Source organism: Diadema setosum, chromosome 19, assembly GCF_964275005.1.
Source record: "Diadema setosum chromosome 19, eeDiaSeto1, whole genome shotgun sequence".
Taxonomy (NCBI): Eukaryota; Metazoa; Echinodermata; class Echinoidea; order Diadematoida; family Diadematidae; genus Diadema; species Diadema setosum.
Window position 1 is genome coordinate 29,126,719 of NC_092703.1, and position 21,729 is coordinate 29,148,447.

General features: G+C 40.2%; 1 protein-coding gene across 1 annotated transcript in view; it reads right to left on the reverse strand.

Moving 5' to 3' along the window:
* Nucleotides 1-21,729, reverse strand: part of LOC140242401 (mitogen-activated protein kinase kinase kinase 4-like) — a 35,991-nt gene that overhangs the window by 12,805 nt on the left and 1,457 nt on the right. Inside the window, exons 2-17 of the mRNA XM_072322137.1 lie at nt 19,752-21,521; nt 19,055-19,601; nt 18,361-18,497; nt 17,476-17,587; nt 16,295-16,453; nt 15,190-15,347; nt 13,394-13,501; nt 12,680-12,779; nt 10,929-11,012; nt 9,513-9,776; nt 8,016-8,165; nt 4,427-4,588; nt 3,640-3,767; nt 2,303-2,384; nt 1,604-1,676; nt 247-450 (exon numbers count right to left, since the gene is read on the reverse strand). Coding sequence (XP_072178238.1) covers nt 247-450; nt 1,604-1,676; nt 2,303-2,384; nt 3,640-3,767; nt 4,427-4,588; nt 8,016-8,165; nt 9,513-9,776; nt 10,929-11,012; nt 12,680-12,779; nt 13,394-13,501; nt 15,190-15,347; nt 16,295-16,453; nt 17,476-17,587; nt 18,361-18,497; nt 19,055-19,601; nt 19,752-21,521 — 4,238 coding nt within the window. The remainder of the gene's footprint in view (nt 1-246; nt 451-1,603; nt 1,677-2,302; nt 2,385-3,639; nt 3,768-4,426; nt 4,589-8,015; nt 8,166-9,512; nt 9,777-10,928; nt 11,013-12,679; nt 12,780-13,393; nt 13,502-15,189; nt 15,348-16,294; nt 16,454-17,475; nt 17,588-18,360; nt 18,498-19,054; nt 19,602-19,751; nt 21,522-21,729) is intronic.

A 21,729-nucleotide genomic window follows, 5' to 3' on the forward strand; every position in this document is an offset into this window, starting at 1 on the left:
TTTACTTCTTTGTAATGAGAATTATGTTATGATCACGCTAGTTACAACGGGAGTGGCACTGTGCAACAGGCCAATGCACACATTACTGTTTATGTGGTGTACCAGTAGATCAAAGTATGGAAGCACACTGTGTGCATTCCTTAGTTGGGGAGAATAAGTGGGAAGGGTGGGAATGGGAGTCTTTAACATCACCGCAATAGGCCAATGCACCACACCAGAGGGACAATTTAACCCTATTCGTCTCACCTAGCCTGTCCTCCGTGGGACTGGTGTTGGAGGAGGAGGCGATGGACAGGAACCTCTCCATGCTGGGAATCCTTCTCAGGTCCCCCGTGCTGGTGGGAGAGGTGATGGACTGCTCCGACGACGAGCTCGTCCTTGACGACTTGCTGCTCCGGGTGCCGATGCGCGGCACCTTGCTCCCGGGAAAGTCGGGCGACGCGATGCGAACTTTAGGAATTCAAAGCAAAAAGCAATGATAGCTATTGTGAAAGTAGAAATTTGTACATTTTGAACAAGAAATCAGCACAAAAATAAAAGCACACCAATTTGTGTGTGTATGTGTGTGTGTGTGTGTGTGTGTTTTTGCTTATTAGAAGTACACTTTTTTGTGTTATGATTCTGTCAAATCAAAAATATGTGACATCCGTTTTACCCGACCTAGCACAAACAAGCACTCACACAAAATTGCCCACTTTAACAGCATCTGAAAATTATGAGCCTGGAAAGTCAATACACCATCCATAGACTTTACATATGTGACCGTGCACCTCAAAACGAACATAAAGTCGCACACACTGATTTTGCGTGAGGACTGAAAATAAGTGAAATCAACCTAGCCGAACTTGACTTTTTCATATTTTCTGAAAGAGCGGGTCTTCTTTTACATTATGGTAAAATTTGGTATCATAAAACGGGCAGGAAAGTGTGTTTTTTTTAGCAGTTCATCTCGAACATTTTTGGTAGAATAGTGTGATTAGGTGTGTCTTTAGAATCCCTCTTTCATTTCTGACAAACCTTGTCCACACTCTTCACTTTCAACTCTAATAACTTTTGAAAAGATAGTGCTACTGCTTTGAAAGTTGGGATTAATTATGGACAGAATGTGTTAATAAGGCATGCTTAATTTCAGTTTAATCTGATAACCCTTTCATTGTTGTTACTCAGGTGGTTTACTTCCTGTTTTTTGTCCCATTCATTGCACAGCCAGCACGGATTGGTAAAGATTAAGCGCTTGAATAGATACTGTACTTCAGAGCCTCTTTTCTCAGTTCACACTTTTCCTGAGTTTGTGCTTTCTTTCCAATATTTAGATAGGTTAGGAGAGTCCATTTGATTTGAGTTATACATTATTTTAAAGCTTAAAGTCTGCTCTTTCAGAATATGGTCTTAACTTAAAATTCATGTCTGGCGACTTTTTGTTTGTTTTGAGGTGCAGGGTCACATATATCCAACAAGTTTATCTCATTTTTCCAGTTGCAAAATTCTTATAGAACAAATATTCAGATTCACATCTATATGTCACAGACTTTAAACAATTTTTTCTAGAAACAGATTTCCTGACCGTTGAGTGCTGAAAGAATTGTCATCTCTACTGATTTACCTGGACTGGCTGGAGAAGGTTTGCCTTGACCGATCACATGCTGGATACACCGCATCATTAGAGATTGGAGTTCCTGGTATTACACAATGGGGAAAAAAAAAAGGGAAAGAATATAAGATACTGGGTTATTAGTGTTGAAGCATCATTTATCTTTATTTCTTTTTATTGGTGGAAAAGGGGGAGGGGGGAGCAGTTACTCAAACTTTAGTGAGATAAGAATGTGGTATATTACAGGTTGTGGCCTTCAGCTGCATAATATCCAAACTGGAGAAGTTTATTTGTTCTCTTAGCTTTCTATTCCGCAGTTCCAATGTCTAACTAGTATATTACATGATCAATCAGCTTATGCATCTATATAATAAGATACATCTGCAAAATAACACGCATCATCATATTTCTCAAACATTACTCCTTGTTTCTACAAATTCCCGTGGTCGTCAGTGGCTTGAGAGCACAGAGAAGTAGGAGGAAAAGGAATAGCACAACCAGTAAAATAGGCAACAGTAAAATAATAAGCACTTTGAGTGCACATTGGCGCAGAAAAGCCCCACAGTGTTATACACACTGTACAAAGTCCCTGCTACAGAAAGGTTTACGGGTGAAAAGGTATAGTCTGCCTTTACTACTCACAACTACACTGCATGATATAAAAGTGACAGTTTAAAGTCATGCCTCCTCAGAAAAGGTTAAACGACTGACCTGGAACTCTTCGTCTGTGAGGTGAGTGTTGTTGCGGGGTTCACAGGCCAAAATCAGGAACTCGAAGCCCTGGTTGGACCACCTGAAGTCAGATACATTGATGAAGAGAATTTAAAAATCAGAATAATGAGTTCCATATAGGATACCACAAGCTGGTAAAATTTTTCCCAATTGTACATTTATTGATATCCAATTTGATTCAATTGTGTTCCGTTACGATAGTTATCATTTTAAACTGATGTGTGTGTTAGAGATCACAGTAATAACAGGGTTTTTTAAATGATATAATCTATTAAGCATTTCTCAAGGCATAAAACAAGTAATGGCAGTTGATTCCTGCCAACTGACTAGTCAAATGCTCACCAAATGACTTTAACCATAAAGTATGCTTTCACTATTGAGTGCGCAAATGCAGTTTAGCAGTCTTGCACATGAAACAATGATATCACCAACCTAGTATATCACTCACACGGTAACACAACATTTGCTCCTCCGACAATTGCTCCAGTCTTATTTTTTCCAGGCACTTTCATAGGGTTAGGGTTAGGGTTGTGATAGGGTTTTTAGGTTTAGCCTGATATGAGGATTAGAATTAGAATTAGGGTTAGGGTTATGTTCGTGGGTATAATTTATGTTTGGCTTAATAGTGTGCAGACATTTCATGGGAGCAATTTTCACAGGAGCAAATGTTCCCCAAACTTCAGTAATGTATACTACTAATATCTTTGCATAAACTCCTTTATCATACCAGTTACACAATTTCCTGTAGCTGGCACAAACCCCTACAGAGGTCACATATGGGATATCTTGCTGTTAAAAAAAGCAGCAATGAAGTCTATCCTGGCACGTAATAATAATAATAGTAATAATACATTTACATTTGTATCGAGCGCTTGATGAGCACATGCTTCTCTATGCGCTGAACAATTCAGATACAAAATACAAAAAAACAAATGACTAACAAGTATAACAATCAACAAAGTAGATACAATAATTAACAAAAGGGGTAATGAATGTTTATCTTAATCGAGGAAGACGGAAAAGGTGGGTTTTAAGAATGGATTTGAAATTTGCAAAATTGGACTTTGCTGAATGCTATAGTACACGCGTATGTGTGAATAAAGAAAATGTTGTCCTCTTTAAAAATGATGCATAAACCGTGCATGTTTCATTAGTTGTTCTTTTTGGGGGGCAAAATCAAGAGTAAAAGCCTAGCTTTGAGAGCTGTTTGTTTGAATGCCCTCATGTGGCAAAGTGGCTGGCCTCCTTTGGAGTTTGTGCAGGTGCATTGTGTACGCTGGCCTGATTTGGGTTAAAACTGAATGCAGCAGTCTCACCTCGGTCTACAGCCCTTGCCTCGCTCAAACTTCTTGAGGACAAAATTCATCCACTTCTGAGCCAGCTTGACGATGGATTCGCCGAGGCCCAGCTTGTTGGACAGCAGTCGGCTCACTTCCTTGTGATACTGGCCGTGACATGCATGAAGAAAAAAGATAAATAAAAAGTACATGATACTATCACAGGCAACAAATCAGCTCCGTACTTGTCAGACGATGAAATGTCAGAATTGATGGCTGAAATTGCTTAATATCATTGCCCTATCACAGATTGTTGTCGTCCTCTCATCCAAATATGACAGCACACAGATTTAAACAAAATTTTACAAATCCAAACTTTTGAACACATTGTCTGTTTTCCCTCAAACTTTAGTGATGTGTACTGCGAACATTTCTGCAGGCAACAAATCCACATTATATACATTTGGCGAAAATGCCCCCTTTAAAGGCCATATATCCCTTTTGCAAACGTCATGAAATTTGGCATGGTTGAAGGATAATGTCTCCCAAAGTTGTGTATGAAATCTTACAGTAATACACTTCAGAGTTTTAAAAAAGAAATGAAAAACTAAACCCATGTCAATTGAGAATACATTCCCATTTTGTACCAAGAATAATGGTTGGAAAGTTCTTGGGGTCTTAAGAAATGCCCTGGAAATCTATATCATTTATTTTTTTTAACACACCAGACATGGTTCCTTTTGGCGTACCATACCAAAAACCCCACATGTTGCCCATACCTTGCTTGGTGTAAACGCGCCATTAGACTGGAAGAGACGTGTCTTACCTCAAAGGCCACAGAGAAACACTGGCACATGGCATCCCGGAAGTAGGCGGCGATGCTCATCCTTTCTGTTTCTTCCATGTCGGCCACGGAGTCGACGTCCAGGTTTTCCTCCACCAGTGAGATGGCCTCCACGATCTTGTGGCACAGGGTCAGGGCATTATCCTACAGGCAAGCAAAGGGGGGGGGGGGAGGGAATGGGGGTGTTTGGTCAGTAGAGTAGCAATTGCAACCCTCTCCCTTTAACCGGCTGAAGACCACCTGATTTAGTTGTAACACACATTTCCCACAGACAACCGCCCAAGTATACTCGAGACTAGTCTTCAATGGGTTAACTCTTGCTGTACCTTGTGTGTCAATTGGTACACATGCTGGAGTCCTTTCTTCACCAACTGTCACAGATGTCTGGAAACTAATTGTCAATAGATAGAGATTTACCAGTTGTATAAAAAACGAAATTGCGAAATATTAGCCAAAAAAGATATGCCAACAATCTGAGAACATAACCAATCGTGGTTGTTACATAATATTCTATAATTGATTGTCAATAATCAACAAACCTGGCCCTAGCACTAACCATCCATCTTCTGTGGAAGAGGGAATCACATGCAGCTTGTTGGAAAATACGATTGCTAGGGCACGGTCGATCATTATGCAATGTCCTACCTGCCTACTACTGAACGGGGAGGGCTCTTCTGGAACAAAAGTCGTGTACCACAATCAAAATTATCTACACTTACGCTCTCAAAATACTCCAAAACAACTCATTATCCTGGTGAATTGCGTCAGCCAGACAAGTTTCTTTGTAGACTCTTCCGATATGTTGCAAGCAACTTCTAACTGGTGGAAGATGAATTTTGAGCCTTTCTCAGAACTATGCATAACCTCTGATAAAGTGAAATTTGTTTACATAGGCCTTTAAAGGGAAATATTAAAAGCATGTACAGTAGTTTACATGGGCAGGTAGTCTTCATTTAAAAAATGACACTACATGTGCAATGCTCTCTATCTGCCCCCCCCCCCCCCCCAAAGGAAAAACGCAGTATCTAACATTTTTGGCGATTTTCACTTTTTTGCATAAATATAGTCAGTGGGCAATCCTTCTTCATATGACATATTCAGATTTTTGAAAAAATGTTTGGAAAGCTACTTTTCCGTAACTGCCAAACGCAGTATCTACAAAGCTAGTCTTAATTACCAGACACTGTTATTTATATATGTGAATACTTTGCCGGTTGTTCTGTAATTTGAACGTAAATTACTTTCTTTAGATATACTTGCTCAATAATAAGACATAATGTTCAAAATATCTAACCGAAACAATACTGATTAGTAAATATTTTGATGAGATCGTGATCCTAATATAAAACACAGTGTGTGATTAAGACTAACCGAGTGCACATTAAACAATACAGCACAACACTCACTGACAGCTTGCATATAAATTAGCTGCACTGAGCATGCAGTCAGCACAGGGCCCGGCCGGCTAGTCAGCATACAGTGTGAGTGTGTACTTGAACTTGTCTTGGATTAAAACAAAATGTTGTCGCGGGGAAAATTACTCGTGAGCCTAGCCCTCAAGAAAAATTTATCTGCAGATAGTGAGTAAGTAATTCAAAACTATTTCAATATTGAGAGAATAAAGCTGATCGTTTGTCACACGAAGTGAGGTAAACACAAATGCATGATTGTCACACGAAGCGAGGTAACGTTAGAGTTCTAAACACAAATGCATGTTTACCTCGTTTCGTGTGGTTAACGATCAGCTTTTCTTTCATATTCCACCTCGATGATGAACATCTTCCGTACTATTTCAATATTAACTTGTTGTGAAGTAACTTTGATAGGCCTAGACCCTTGTCAAAATTCCTCAGGCTCCAAATCTGAAAGTTTCGTCGAAAGGCAATAGACCTAACGTTAGATCTATTTGTGTTGTATCGGATAAACGTCGCGTTAGGCCTATACTAACATGTTAGACCCTATATTTAGATCTAAGTCCAAGTCTAAGACTTGTCTAGAGTAGACTAGACAGTAACATTTGAGTCTTGCGTCTCTTTTCTAACGTTAGACTTAACGTTAATTAGAACTTTCAGGGTCTGTATTCCGAAAGTCTAAAGAAAGATGTAGTGTAGGACTAGAATAGGCCTACTCTAGGGCAGGCCTGTTTATAAAACTAAGAAAGAAGTCTAAGACTAAAACTTAACCACTCAAAATCCTATTCCTAAGTCTAACACCGCAAGTGAAGTGTCAATGTTCAATTATCTACTCCATACCATACTGTCTTATAATTACATAGACAGCGATCTAGTTGAAAATAGATTATGTGAAAAATAGGTAACATTGTTAGGGGCCTACCCACGGTAAATGGACAAAATAGAGACAGTTAAGAATAAGTTGTATTTTAATTCTTATCGGATCTAGACAGTGTCTAGACCCTAGTGAGATTGGGTTGCATAAAATGCATGCATGATTCCATGCTGCATGCTACAACTTAGCGTTACAAGTAAAAAAGTTACATTACAAATTTACATGACGTAACAAACTTAGGTTCAATCCAGAAAGAATAGGCCTAGAGAGCGGATGTCACTTCGATCTAGACCGGTTCTAGATTTATTTTTTTCTAATTAAAGAGTCCTGTCTCGTGTAGGGCTTAGACTAAACCTTCTGCAGTTCTAACGTTAGGCTATTTTTTTCTGTGAGTATCGTGCATAGCCTGAGGCTGTAGACTCGTGTAGCCTGCTACGTAGCCAGCCTAGAATAAACGATATAAAAACTAGACCTAGTCTAGATCGATCTAGGTCCAGACATCCGATTTAGATTTATTTTGGTCTAGACAGACTCTAGCCTAGACTGTACAGATCTAGATCTAGTATTCTAGATGCTAGTTAGCGGCTAGGCCATGTAACATCACATTACAGCCCTGGCAAGCTTCATATTTATAAACGCATAACGTTTTTACAGCAAGATCTGTCTGGGAATGTAAGCAAAACGTTCCAAGAACGATCTGTTATTTGTTAATGCTATTGTTATGAAGCCTGCTCTGCAATCAGGGCATAAATGGGGGATGGAGGATGCATCCCCCAGGGCCAGAGGTTGAGGATGGTGCATCATGAATACTTGTACAATGATGTATACATGCATAAATAATTATGGCAGAAGATTAATCCTAGTCATTCCGCTGTAGATACTGCATTTTTCCTTGGGGAAATTCGTTCCATTGTAGATACTGCGTTTTTCCTTGGGGAAATCAGTCAATTGCATGGGGTTTCCCCGAAGTATCTACATTTTCATTAACAACTTAAAAACAAAACCAAAACACAAAATGATATTTTCCAGGAAAATTGGTAGCTAGATAGACTAAAATTCCACAATGAAGGAATTTTTCAAAAGAGTATATTTTCCAGGGGCTTTGGCAAAAACATAAAATGGTGAATATCTCGGTTGTTGAGAAATGGAGCTGAATGTAGATACTGCGTTTTTCCTTGGGGGGGCAGCTATGGAATACTGAAGTCTCTTGGGATACACGTATGTGGTCTTAATAGACAAGTGGTCACTGAAGCAGGTTTGACTTGTATCTGCTTGACCCTCCTACCTTGAGTTCCTCGAGAGCATCGGCGATGGTGTTGTGGCTGGAGGTCTGCTCGTTGACCAGAGTGACCGTGCTGCTCATTGCCCGCTGGAAGGCCTTGCGCTGCATGGTCAGCTCGGAGAAGTGGTTGACCACAAGCAGAATGCTGTCCACCTGTAGGGAGAGGACGCAGAAAAGAGGTGGCGGTCAGTCATTTATTGGACAGTGTGCACAGTATCATGGTGTTTTCTATGCCACCAGACATCCAAGGCACTCAAAGGGTTAAAGCCAAGAGCCTACGCACAACAGTGACAATTTGATCAAGATCGAAGCATAGTTAGGGAAGTTATAAAATTGTAAAGTTCAATTAAATTTTACAAAACAGTTCTCAAACAATACACATGAATATGGAAATGAGTGACAATTTTTTTCAAAGATAGTTTAAAAGAAATGATGACGTTTCAATTCTTCTGCTACACATGTGTTAAAAATAATGTTATTTCTGGCTGAACAACTTCAAAATTATGCTCAGTCAGATGAATCAGGATTTGGGACTTGGGCATCATTGTGTTTAAAAAAAGAAAAAAAAAAAAAAAAACGAAAAAAAGAAAAAAATGGTTACTCAGGATTTGGGGGGGACAAACTGAAGAGTTTGTTCGCAAAAACCGATAAGTCCATATTTGCCAAATGGAGATATTTGCGATTAAAGGTCCAGAAAAATGAAGAGAATAATAAGAAAATTTTTGCTTCTTTTACCATAAGTTCAAAAATGTAACTTTATATGTACACGTAGTGACCAATATATAATTTAAAAGGTATTATTTTGTACTTTATGACAGAGACCGTACTTTAAAATCTTCAAAAATGGACTTATCGGTTTTTGCGAACAAACTCTTCAACTACTATGGCAAGTTCTTATGTTCTAATAAAAAAATTGAAAGATAAAAAAAAAAAAAAAAAAAAAAAGTTGTGAGGTAATGACATCATCAACAACTCATTTGCACATTGATATTGTCTGTTCAAGAACTGTTTGTGAACATCACTGAAACTTCAAAATTTTTACTGTTGCGTTGGCCAAATTTTACTTTTTTTTTCAGACTTTCAACCGGTGTGGAATTGCCCTTTAAAGGCATTGTTTACCATTTGCAACTGAAACAAAAACCTAGCTTTAGTGCTTCAAAATAGTTCTTAAATAAGAATTAGGGATAGAAACAACCAATGTAAAAAGTTAATCAGTATAATCTATGATAAGTATTGTTAAATATACAAAATGTGAACAATAGTTATAGGTAAATTGTTCCTAGACTAAACCGTCTATGGTTGCAGTTTAGTGAGAAAAATTGTGATATCTCTTTATATTTTAGGCTTTATTGCAAAAATTGTTATATGGTAGGATGTTTTGTGATACAACTGACTTAAACATATGCATCAAATGTGATAACTCAAACATAATTAAAATCACTGCTCCCAGTGGTAAACAATGCCTTTAATTTCTCAGTGTTAGCTCTTTGGTTGTGTCACCTGTATATCGGAGGTGGCGATGGTGGTCTCGATGTTGGGGTTGACCGAGGTGGTGTCCCCGCCCCACGTGGAGGCCAGCTCCCCCTCGACGTCCTTAACCAGCAGCAGGTAGCCGTTGCTGGGGTCGGGCGAGGTCGGGTCGGAGGTCGCCAGGAAGTCCTCCCGCCCGCAGAGGTCATTCAGGAGGTGCAGGATCTGTGGGACGTTGTTATGGAGGTGCTGGGGGACGAAGACCTGGTAACCAGGGCAACTGCTCAGCAAAACCTGGGAGAAGGCAGGGTGGGTAGGGTGGTGGGAAGATGGGACAACAAATATAAAGAGTTTGATTGCAAAAGGGGCTACGCAGCATTTTCAAACATTTTACAGTTAGTCCATCATTGGATAAAGAGCAAAATAAAGCCTTTCCAGCTATAACTCACTTGTAACATAACAGGGCATACTCTGGAAGTTGTGATAAAAAACATCCCATATTTTCCTTATTATTTTCTCTGTTTTATAGTGCTCAGCTTAAATAGCATATATTTCACCTTAACAAGAAAGGAGTCAACTTGTTTGTAGATCAAACTCTTTATAATTTAATGGGATTGCAACTCTATAATTTGATGCCCACTAAAACAACTGATTTCATTTCAAGTAGCTCTCACGACAAACTTTGAGGCATATATTCAAGGGATGATGAAATTAATATCAGAATTTCAGATGCTTGTATAGTATGTTTGCCTCTTAGGAGAGCACTTTGAATTTGACAAATTCAAAATTTCACAAGCTTGTATAATATGCTTACCTTTAACACAGCACTTTGATTTGACATAACCTATTGCAGAGGTACCAAAGATTATCATCAATACCTTCATTCTTATTTGCATAGTGAGGTGTGTGTGTACTTTCCATCCTTCACTGATCAATAACATTGGCACACTGTGTTTAAGAGAGCTATACACTATGGAGCAATTTCATAACAAGGTGTAATTACTGCATCAAAAACTAACAATAACCTACAGAAGAGTTACACTTCACATCCCCGCTCAAGTTCCCTGTTCAATTTGTTCAAGTTGTGAGTTTCTGTAAACCTATATTTTTTGTTTGATAATTGTTTATAACTTTCCCCTCTTCTAAGAAACTATTCAACTCAGATAAAAGTCACTGACTGGCCTGCCTGCGTTCACCCATCACAATTAGGGAGATTCCACAGAGTAATCAAGTAAATGCTTGTGTGCTATCTGCAACTCCATGGGAACAAATCATTCCAAAATCAGGAAGATTTCATTTTTCCCTTATCCACACATGAAGAGATATGGAAGTTGCACGGAAGGCCTCCTGTAGAATCAGGAAGACTTGGCAGCTCTGGATAGAGAAGCAGCATGTTACAAAATAAAACGGCTGAAAAGTTGTGTCACCAACAAAATCATTCCTTACCCTGACATGTCCCGATAGCTTGAGATTTGCTGTCAAGTCTGCCATGGATGTGTTCAGCTTGAACGCCGCAGCAATCTCTAAATCCTAAGAGGACACAGTGAAAGGAATCTGTGATAGCAGAATGCTCGACAAATCCTAAGTATCAAAACAGTTTTACTTTTGCAAAGTATTGCTAAGTACAAAGATGTAACTTTTTTCATTAGAAGATACATGTAATGTTAGCTTATGGAAATCTATAAGAGTCATTGACAAGCTTTACCAATGGATCATTTTCTCTTCAAGATACGTATCATTTTCTGAGATGAGTTTTGCACCAATGTACATGCGTGGGAACAAAATAAGACTCGGCATCGCGTAGATTTTATGCATCTGCAAGATATTAGCTATAACAGGGCTCAACCACAGCAAAGGGCCCAGAAGCCCAGGGCCGCTAAAATTTTATGTCAGGCCACCAAATTTCCAAAAGGCTTTCAGTTGGTGGCCCAATTGGGTAGCTAAAATTCAAAATGAGTTTTCATATTTCTGTATATTTTGGGCCACTACATTTCTTTTTCAGGCCACCAAAATTTCATCTTCAAAGATCTTATTGGCCCGAACAGGCTACCAGAGAAATAAAAGGTAGTGTTGAGTACTGGCTATAAAGCAGACACACACAATGGAACACACACACAAGAACTACCTTTCATTAGCCACATAGGCACAAGTTTAACCCGTTGAGGACGGTTTGATTTTGCTACAACACGCATTTCGCATAGACACCTGCCCGAGTATACTCGGGACTCGTCCTCAACGGGTTAAGAACTAAATTATGAAGCTAATTTCTGTAGCTTGTGAGAAATGTTCACTTAAGGTACAATTTCTTCTTGGTAAGTCTGGTGTGTGTGTATGAGTGTGTATGTGTTTACACCTCAAAAATTTAGTCCTTTTTTTTTTTTTGTTTCATTTTGTGTGACAGGATATTTGTCATTTCATTTCACATAAATCCATCTATTAATTCTCAGCAGATGCCACTTAACATGCCCAAGGGCTGACTTGCTTTGGTAGACAATTAGATTAAAGGTCCAGTTTACCTTTGGGAGCAGTGATTTCAAAAATGTTCCAGATATCACATTTGATGCATATGTGTGGGTCTGTTGTATCATAAAACATCCTACCATATGAAATATTTGCAATAAAACCTAAAATATAAGGAGATATCAGGGTTTTTCTCAATAAACCGTAACTGTATACGGTTTAGTCTGGAAACATTTTTATTGTAACTATTGTTCACATTTTGTGTATTTAACAACAGTTAACATCGATTATACGGATTCAAATTTCGACAGTGGTTGTTTCTATCCCTAACTCACATTTTAGAACTATTTTAAAGCACTAATGCTTTCATCTGCAAATGGTAAATTATGCCTTTAATGATTCAGATGTCAACGAAATCATTTATGATTGCCGTAACATGGATTTCATGAATATCAAATATAGTGCACTCCATTATAATGAACAAGGTTACAATAGTACATCGAAATTCCGGTTACAACAAAGTAAAAATTCAGGTCGCAATATTATCCGCTCTATATATCTTTATTGTTTATTTGTGCGTTATAACGAAATTTCAATATAACAAAAGAAAACTACCGGTCCCCAGGACTTCGTTATAACGGGAGTCCACTGTATATCAGACTTGCTTTGTGGATAAGGAGAGGTGTTTTTAAAAAAAAAAAAAAAAAAAAAAAAAGGGAACTTTTTTGGCATCTCACCTTACTCAGCATCTTGGCAAAGCCCAATGCCTTGGCAGACCTGTCACGAACCTCGAAGAAAAGCTCGCGGAATTTTCGACAGGAGTTCCTGTAGATGTGCCTACAGAGGTGTGTGAAGTTAGGATGGTGGATGGTGAGGAAACAGAAATTTTCATTCACGAATATCCCCTCCCCCCCCCCCAAAAAAAAAAAAAAAAAAAAAATCATAATGATAATAATAACATTATCTCAGGCTTAACATATATCTGAGTGCATTAAAGTTCTTTGTGTTCATGGTGGGATTGACATTATTTTGGCCATGCATTTCACAGTAACATGTACATGTTCACATTGAACAAGATCCAATAACTCCAGATGGAGAAGAATCTGATTTGAATCCACATGAGCAAGAAATATTTATTCATTTATTATTCATTTATGTCACTACAATCATTACCAATATCAATACCATAATCATCATCATTACCGCCATAATCACGACTATCATCATTTCCATCAGAACCAAACATATTTTGCCAGACAGCAATTGTCTTCCATTTTCTAAGGATAGATTATATAAACTGTTCTTGAAAGCATTTCAGAATGGCTTCCAAAAAGTGCAAAACGTGTGTATATTCATTTGGGGGAAATGCACAAGATTTTTCAGTGTATGGTAATAAATGAGGAATATCCTCCAGGGACACGGATTAGACATACATGTACACTGCGACTCACTTGGTAGTCTCACTCGCAGACTCGCTGTCCTGGAGACTCATGCAGACGTCGTCCACCTTCTCTTCCAGGTACTCAAACGTTGATTGCAGCAAGTTACTGGCCATGATGCTTTGGTTGAGAGATAAGTTAAGAGCATGAACATTTTTTTTTTTTTTTTTTTTCAAGAGAGAATGTATCTCACCCAGCCTGGGATGTCAACATTTGTACACAGTGTTGTAGTATTCTGAGGGGTGAATCAAAACAAAATATTTTTATCTTTCCTGCAATAGACATGTGTAGTAAAACAGGATTTTCCATGAAACCTACAGTAGTTTGGCATTAATGAAGAAGAAAGATAAAGTATAATACTCTGCCAAAAAAAAAATAAATAAATAAATAAATTAATAATAATAAAAAATACAGTTGGCATCTCTGCCTAACACTCCTTTCAAAAGACAAAAAAAAAAACCCAGCAACAACAATGGCAGGGGAGAGGGAACTTCAAGAAGTATATTACAGCCTTTAATGACTCATTTATAACAGAGGGGGAATATATGAAAGAAAACAGCCTTCATGTATGCTGCAGGTGTCCCATGAGAAAGTCATTATGGACTGAAGAATGAAATAATGGGCATAATCAGTCAACAGGTAGTGGGGACACAATAAAGGGAAGGCATACAGATTATCATTAATTAATTTGACACGTTATTCTGCTGGCAATTGCCATTATCACATGACGTTTACACAAACTCGAAAGTGCTGGCTTCTGGTTTGAAAAAATGCTGCCTCATCTACAAGAAAAATGTACCGTCAGAGTCACTTTTATTACTTTCACTTTCATCACATTCATTCCTTCCTCTCCTTAATCACTTCCCCTCTACACTGCCTTTCCTCTCTTCTAGTCTTGATTTTGTTTTGTTAACAATACACTTGTTTATATTTGACATACTTTAATAGCAGAAGTCTGGCTTGTTTCCAATGCTGTATAAATATCTGCGTATTACCCTTCTAAATTGTTTTTTTTTTTTTCACTGCTAAAGTTATCCATGTTCTTGCGTTACTTTTTTAATGACTGCTTTACGTGCATACAAATAAAACATACAAAATACATTTTGACAAATTATGATTGATAGAATGAATGAACCATTAGAAAACACACTAAGTACATTCAACACAGTTGAAGTTATTTTAGTGGCTCTGTGTTTATAGTCTGTGATTGCTGTTGGTTTTTCCCCATGCTGGGTGCATTTCCACAAGGTCCCTGTAATAAAAACTCTATCCAACAAACCACTCCCAAAGTCAATAAAATCTGATGCACACTTGTGGGGCACACACTCTACTCCCTGGGATCAATCAAAGAAAGGAATGGAATCTCAAATATCTGCTAAGGTGAAAAAGGCTGCATTCGAGCACACCAAAGCAAACCAAACCAATCCCAACAAATGCGTACTGTACCATACCACACCAAATTTGGAGCGTTCGAGCACTCTGTGGAGATTGCATAACCTCATGAATTATTTTGGTACTCCAGTTAGAGGGGTCACACGTTTTGTAAGCAACAAGGTCATGCACCTGGCGCACTTACGCCACATACAGGTGTCTTGAACATGTCTCGAACAAGGAGAATCAACTCTCTGTATTATGACATAGATGGTGTGTGTTACACATAATATTCTTTTTATGCCAACTTCGGGTACAGTATGGTACAGTACACTTTGGGAGCGTTTGAGCGCTCCTCTGGCGCAGGTATGATACGGTACAGTGTGTTTTAGGAGAGCGTTAAAACGCACCCAAAGTGAGGAGGGGAAGGAACTCACCAGAAACGCTTTCCCGCCTGCGCCTCGCCGGCCCGGACATAGGGGCACATCTCCTTGGCGAACGTCCATTCTTCCTCCAGGACGTTCTTGAGGCTCATGGAGGCTTGGGGCAGCCGCTGCAGCATCAGCATCCGGCTGTGGACGTACTCAAAGTACACCTACGGAGGGAGAAACCAATCTCTAAAGTGCATAGCAAACTTAAAGAGACCCATACACTGTACAGCCCAGTACACTGGAATGATTCACAGGTTGGGTGTGGAGTTCTAGTTTGGCATGGAAGTGTATCCTATTACCAAACGATATTTATTCAATTGCTCCCAGCGGGCTTCATTCTAAATTAAATCAGCTAAAATCTGCCAGTATATAATTGAAATGTTGATCATTCTAGCTGTAACAGTATTCCTTGAAAAATAAGCCACGTAGTCACAAAATCCGCATTTGAAATGACCCTTCCACAAAAGCTGCCTCTTTTTACTGACGCAAATCGTATTGTATTACCGAACGTGTGCCCTCAAATGGGGAAATTTATACATTGTATTTTTGGTCAGTGTGACTACAATGCTGGATAACGAACATATTATTTTCATTATTCTGAAAGTGTAATAGTATGAATTAAATTAATTGTTTTATAAATTATTATTTCATATGTATTTTCTTTAACCTTTTAGCATTCTACACGCGTTCAGTAATAGGACACTGTCCAGTAATAGGCTATACATGACACATAACAAAACAAGACAAAATTTCTGGCACAACTAGATTTTCTCTGGACTATTTTGCACGCCCTCTATACAGTAGGAGCTTGCGTGTTTATCTCTACAGAGAACTTTAAAACATGAAACATACACATAATCACAAATTTCAGTGGGTCAGATCAATGTGCCTACTTCCCATATTTTGCACATTTAGTGGCACAGCTGTACAATGTACATTATATGCAACAATTAGCATAACATCATGAACTCTAATAAACAGTCATATTTTTTTCTTCAAACTATTCCACCACGACTTCAGACAAGTCACCACTTGATGAAGAACCAAAACCCCTTCAGTCACTTGAACGGTAAATCCACTACTCTGGCCAATGTGACCATGAGCCTCTCACCTGCAGCATCTCCTGAAGGTCACTCTCGTATTCCTCGATGTCGTTGTCCACATGCTCCTGTGCCCGCGAGTCGCCCAGAGTGACCGCGCTGACCATGTCGTGGTAATACTGCTTCACGTGTGTACACGCCCCAATCACTTCCTTGCATTCCCTGATAAGCTGATCATTGAGTAAAAGTGGAATGTTTCCCTTTAAAGATTCCACTTGTTTATTTAAACAATAGATAGGTTGATAAATAATCCATACCAACTTAAAAAAAAAAACACAAACAATAACGATGACCTTTCGCTATACACACAGAGTACTCTTTAATATAATAATACACAAAGATTTCTTTTCGGTCAGATCAAATGCATCACTGTCTTGCATACTGCTACTAGTCTCCAGTGTTCAGGTGACTTGACTTGTAGTAATACTGCATATTCAAATTAATAATCCTTACGTCAAGTAGTTTTTTTTTATTGCAACTGATTGACAAATTGCCCTACATCAACACTGATTATTCAGTGTTTTGGTTGAGGCCATGATAAAAGTCATGGGCATACATACTCAGTTTGGATTTGACCAAACTGTCTAGTAATCAGGAGGTCTTTGGTTGGAGTTCAACCCAAGTAGGTACTGCATATATCTAAAACAATGAATAATTGGTGTTGATTTACCATGGTCGATGTAGGGTAATTTATCAATCAGTTGCAATAAAAAAAGAACTGTAAGACAACTTAACATCATAACTTTAATTTTTTGGTGATGATTATGATTATGATGACAAAAATCATCATTGTTGCAATAATAGTAGTAGCAGCACAATGTGTTGTAGTGATAAGCCAACACTGCACACTGGCACTGGTCTGACATTCCAAACCAGTAAAAATCGCTGTCAGACCAGTAACTTTTTCAGGAATGGACCTGCAAAAAAATGTAAAAACTGGGTACAGCAAAACTTACTGGTCCAACAGACAGGTTGGACCAGTAGAAGAAATAGGTTAGTGTGCAGCCCTTAACAAGCACAAATTGAGCATTAATAATAATTATTACAACACATGTATCTGTGATCATAGTGAAAGAGGGCTGCTAACATTCACCTCCCACATCAGGAAGATGTTTTTGTGTTACACACATCTGAATGAGCAAAACTTAAGTCCCAAATCAGAAAGCATGAGGGTGCACACTGTGGGACGTACCTGTTGAATGCTGTGTCGTGATGGGTCAGCTGCCGGCTTGTGCTCCAGCCGAAATCGGAGGCACTCGTGCATCACATCCAGCGGTATGCGCACCAGAAAGAGATACGCTGGCCTGGTGGTGAGTACAAAAGCATTCATGAACTAAAAGAGACCAAGGAATAACCAAATGTCTAATCTGCCATAACAAAGAGCTCTCTGCAAAAGCTACACAACATGCTGCTCAAGCAAATATGCTACCGTTCCTCGTCAAACACCTCAGAAATGGACCAAAGATAGCGTATTACAGCACATCCAATTTTCACTTACAAATGCCGTCAGACACACACACCCTAAATGGCATTACCAGTGTCACCACATACCTTAAGTGGCCTTTTTTGTTACGGTACCAAGTACAATACCCTAAATGGCATTTACATGTAGTAAATAGGTGAGAACAACAGCAAAGTAATACTTTCCTGAAATACAATCAAGAATTCAGTTAAAATGATGTCAGATTTAATTGTAATCAATACACCACACTCACCATACGTAGAAATTTTAATATCATTCCTTAAAATGTACCTGGATACTTCTCAGAATGTCAAAAACCTATTTTGTGGAATAGGATCTCAAAATGGTTATAAAAAGAAAAAAAAGGCTTTTCAAGGGGAAATGTTACCGCAGCAGTTGTTTAAGTACAGCTCCTTTTTAGCGCTTTCTACGAGCATGTGTGCGTAGCATGTCATATGGAGGGTGACACTCCTGATTTTAATAACCCCATGCCTCCAACATAGATACAGCATACTGTCATACCCAATGAAGTCCATGCATGGCAAAACTGGTTCCTACACAAAATTAATTGTGTGGTGCTACACTGGCCAGTGTGTTCTATCACACAAGACTTACATGAAAGACGGCAAGTTCATTTCCTGGAACTCCTTGCTCCAGGATCCATGGGATTGCAGGGTGGGGTGGGGCTGTCCCGGTGGTTGAGATGGGGTCTCAAAGAACTGAGGCACTCGCAGGGTGATGTCCACATCGCTCTTCAGATTTGATTTGATTTTTAAGGGAAGAAAGAGAATATTAGGCAGGATTATCATCCATGTTAAGTTTCTAAAAGAGAAAATTTTACACTAATAACGACAAACAAAAAAATCACACAATTTTATATCAAATCAATGGTAGGGTTGTAAGGCCTTGATTAGGTTGATAGAGATGCGTTAGAAGATTAAAGGCATAATTTACCATTTGCAGATGAAACAAAAATCCAGCATTAAATATTAGTGCTTCAAAATAGTTCTGAAATGTGAGTTAGGGATAGAAACAACCAATGTAAAAATTTGAACCAGCATAATCAATGTTAACTTTTGTTAAATATACAAAATGTGAACAACAGTTATGATTAAAATGTTCCCTGATTAAACCATCTACAGTTATGGTTTATTGAGAAAAATAGTGATATCTCCTTACATTTTACAGTATATTGCAAAAATTTTATACGGTTGGATGTTTTGTGATACACCTGACCTACACATATATATCAAATGTGATATCTTGAACATTTTTTAAAGGTAAACAGGACCTATAAAGGACAATTTACCCCAGTTGAAATTCTCCTGTTGTCGGGGACATCTGATGCCTTCTCAATAGCAAAGCGGAGCTTCCTGTTGGTATGACCGAGCATTTTATCCAGCCGCTTGGTCATCTTGCGCAGCCCTTGATGCTTCAAACTGCGGTCGACAAACGGCCTGTAGATGGACGTCGAGGAGTCGTAGTCGAAGCTGAAGTGGCACTCGCTGAAGATGCGGTTGGTGCGCGGGGACTCTTCCGCACGAGGACTCTTAGTCTGCGGTGTACTGGACATGACAGGCCCCGCAGATGGCCTGGGACTTTGGGGCGTCTCCTCTTCATTGGGGCTGATGTCGAAAGTGACCGAGCGGACCCGGTTGAAGGGCGGATGCCGCGACAGGCTGGAGTTGAGCACCGACTGAGAGCCAAAGGATACCTCTGAGCAATAATCCTCGTCATCTTGGTTGTACCTCGGTTTGGGGTCACCCCCTGGCAGACAGGGTTCCGCATTGGCACTGGCAGCCACAGCACGGTGCCCTAGGTCCAGGCTGTCCTGGGATTTGTGGGCCCCATCACTTCTGTCCAATGACACATCCCGGGAGTCAAGCCTGTCATGTGACATATCTCTAGAGTCTAGCCTGTCACGTGACATATCTCTAGAGTCTAGCCTGTCATGTGACATATCTCTGGAGTCTAGCCTGTCATGTGACTGATCTCTTGAGTCTAACCTGTCATGTGACATATCTCTGGAGTCTAGCCTGTCATGTGACTGATCTCTGGAGTCTAGCCTGTCATGTGACAGATCTCTGGAATCCAGCCTGTCATGTGACAGGGAGGTGGACTGAGTGTCACATGATGCACCACCTTGCAGCATGTCCTGGGAATGTGACTGCACGCAATCCCAGTGGCCAAGAGCCCCTAGCATGGGCCTCCTCGCAGTTGGTCTCACCATGGGTTTGACGTCTGGATTCTGATCAGTCTCAAGGTCATCCACATCACAGTTTTCCACACAGTACCCTGGCAGATCCAAGCAGGGCCACCACAAGTTTTCCAGGTCAATCACACCGAGGATTTGTGATGTCAAGTCAAACTTGTGGCTGATGTCGTTGGTGAGGTTCAGCCACAGGCACATCGTCTCGACTCTCTTGGTGAAGTCTTCCCTGACTCCCTCCGGGACGTCGTTCAGGAATGCTTTGCTGGTCGGGTACAAACTCTGAATCTGCTCAAGTCTCTTAAGGAGGTAGTTTATTCTGTACCACGCATCACAGGTGTCTGTGATGTACGAATTCAGGGCAGCACTGAGAGGCATGCAAATGTCGGAGACACTCGGCTGCCGCCGATGCCCCGGCATCATGCATGTGTCGCAGGCAGTTCCATTCAGCTGGGTAGTATCTACAGAGTCACCCTGAGAGCTCGAGGACGAGGTACTAGACTGTCCACTCGCATGCTTTGCAATGTTTCTTTGCACACTTTTGAAAGACGAACGTTTGCGGTCAAGCGAGCACTTGGACTTGACGGTCTGGTTGCTTGCTGCATTCTGGAACCGAAACTCTAGGATTTCGCTGATGATCTCGCTGATTTGCTTGCGCGCCTCAAAGAGATACAAGTCTTGCTCATCGATGCCGCGAGAATTGTAATATGCCATGAGCTCCAGCCACAGCATTTCTGTCCACTGCATTTGGAACATATCTTGAGCCATACCATCCTGACGTCTGATCCGCTGGGAGTGTTCCTGACTCGTTTCCTTCTTTGTGCTGCTGCCCATTCGGATCAGAGCAGAGAAGGTGCGATGGAACTCTACCCTTTCAGCAGCATAGTACGACTTTGACGAAGAGGCGGAGTGCTTCTTTGTCCTGCTCCCCGGGGAAGAAGGTGGGCTCACCTGCTGCGATTTGACACTACGAAAGCAGGTGGAGGACCCAATCTTGAGGTTTGGCGAAGGGAGAGAGTCGAATGGGCGAAAGGTGTACGTCGGCGTGAGAGGTTGATGCAATTCTGACCCATCGTACGTAATTGCCTTCTGCTTGAACTCTCGTTCGCTGGTCCTATCCAGATGGATGCTCCGCATCTTGCGCTGGTGGAACTTTTGTTTGGCGAGTTGCGCAGACTGCCCATAGTCTGCCGAGTCCAATTTCTTGGCCAGCGACTTTTTGGCCTGGCTGTGGTTCTTGTCCTTCCGAGCATCTTTCTTCTGTGGCACCTGGAGGACGAGGCGAGGGGGCTTTCCACCTTTGCCACTGTTACCCTTACTGGTCTGTTTTCTGGCACTGCGCATCTGCCGCGGCGGAGTGCTGCCATACAGACTGTCGTACATGCCCGCCTGGTTGTCGTCGAAGCTCCCCTCCCCATCGATGGAGGGTGGAGAGTAGTCATTGCCCTCATCACCCATTTGTCCTTCCCAAGCATCCCATTTCCCCGATGTCCCGGTATCGTCCAAAGCTCCTAGACAGTCCTCCTCTCCAGCCAGATGGTCTCCATTTTCATATGGTTCAGATGGTCTACAAGAAAAAACAAAATCAAAAGGCAACAAAAATTACAAAATTACATCAATCATATATATGAAAAAGACTGCACAATATCAATATTTGTGCAGTCAAGGGCCCCTACAGATGACACAAACCTAAACAACACTTCTTTTTGCATTGTTTTGCGATGCTTTGGGTCATACACAACAAAGGTGCTGCACTAACATTTACACAAGTGCAG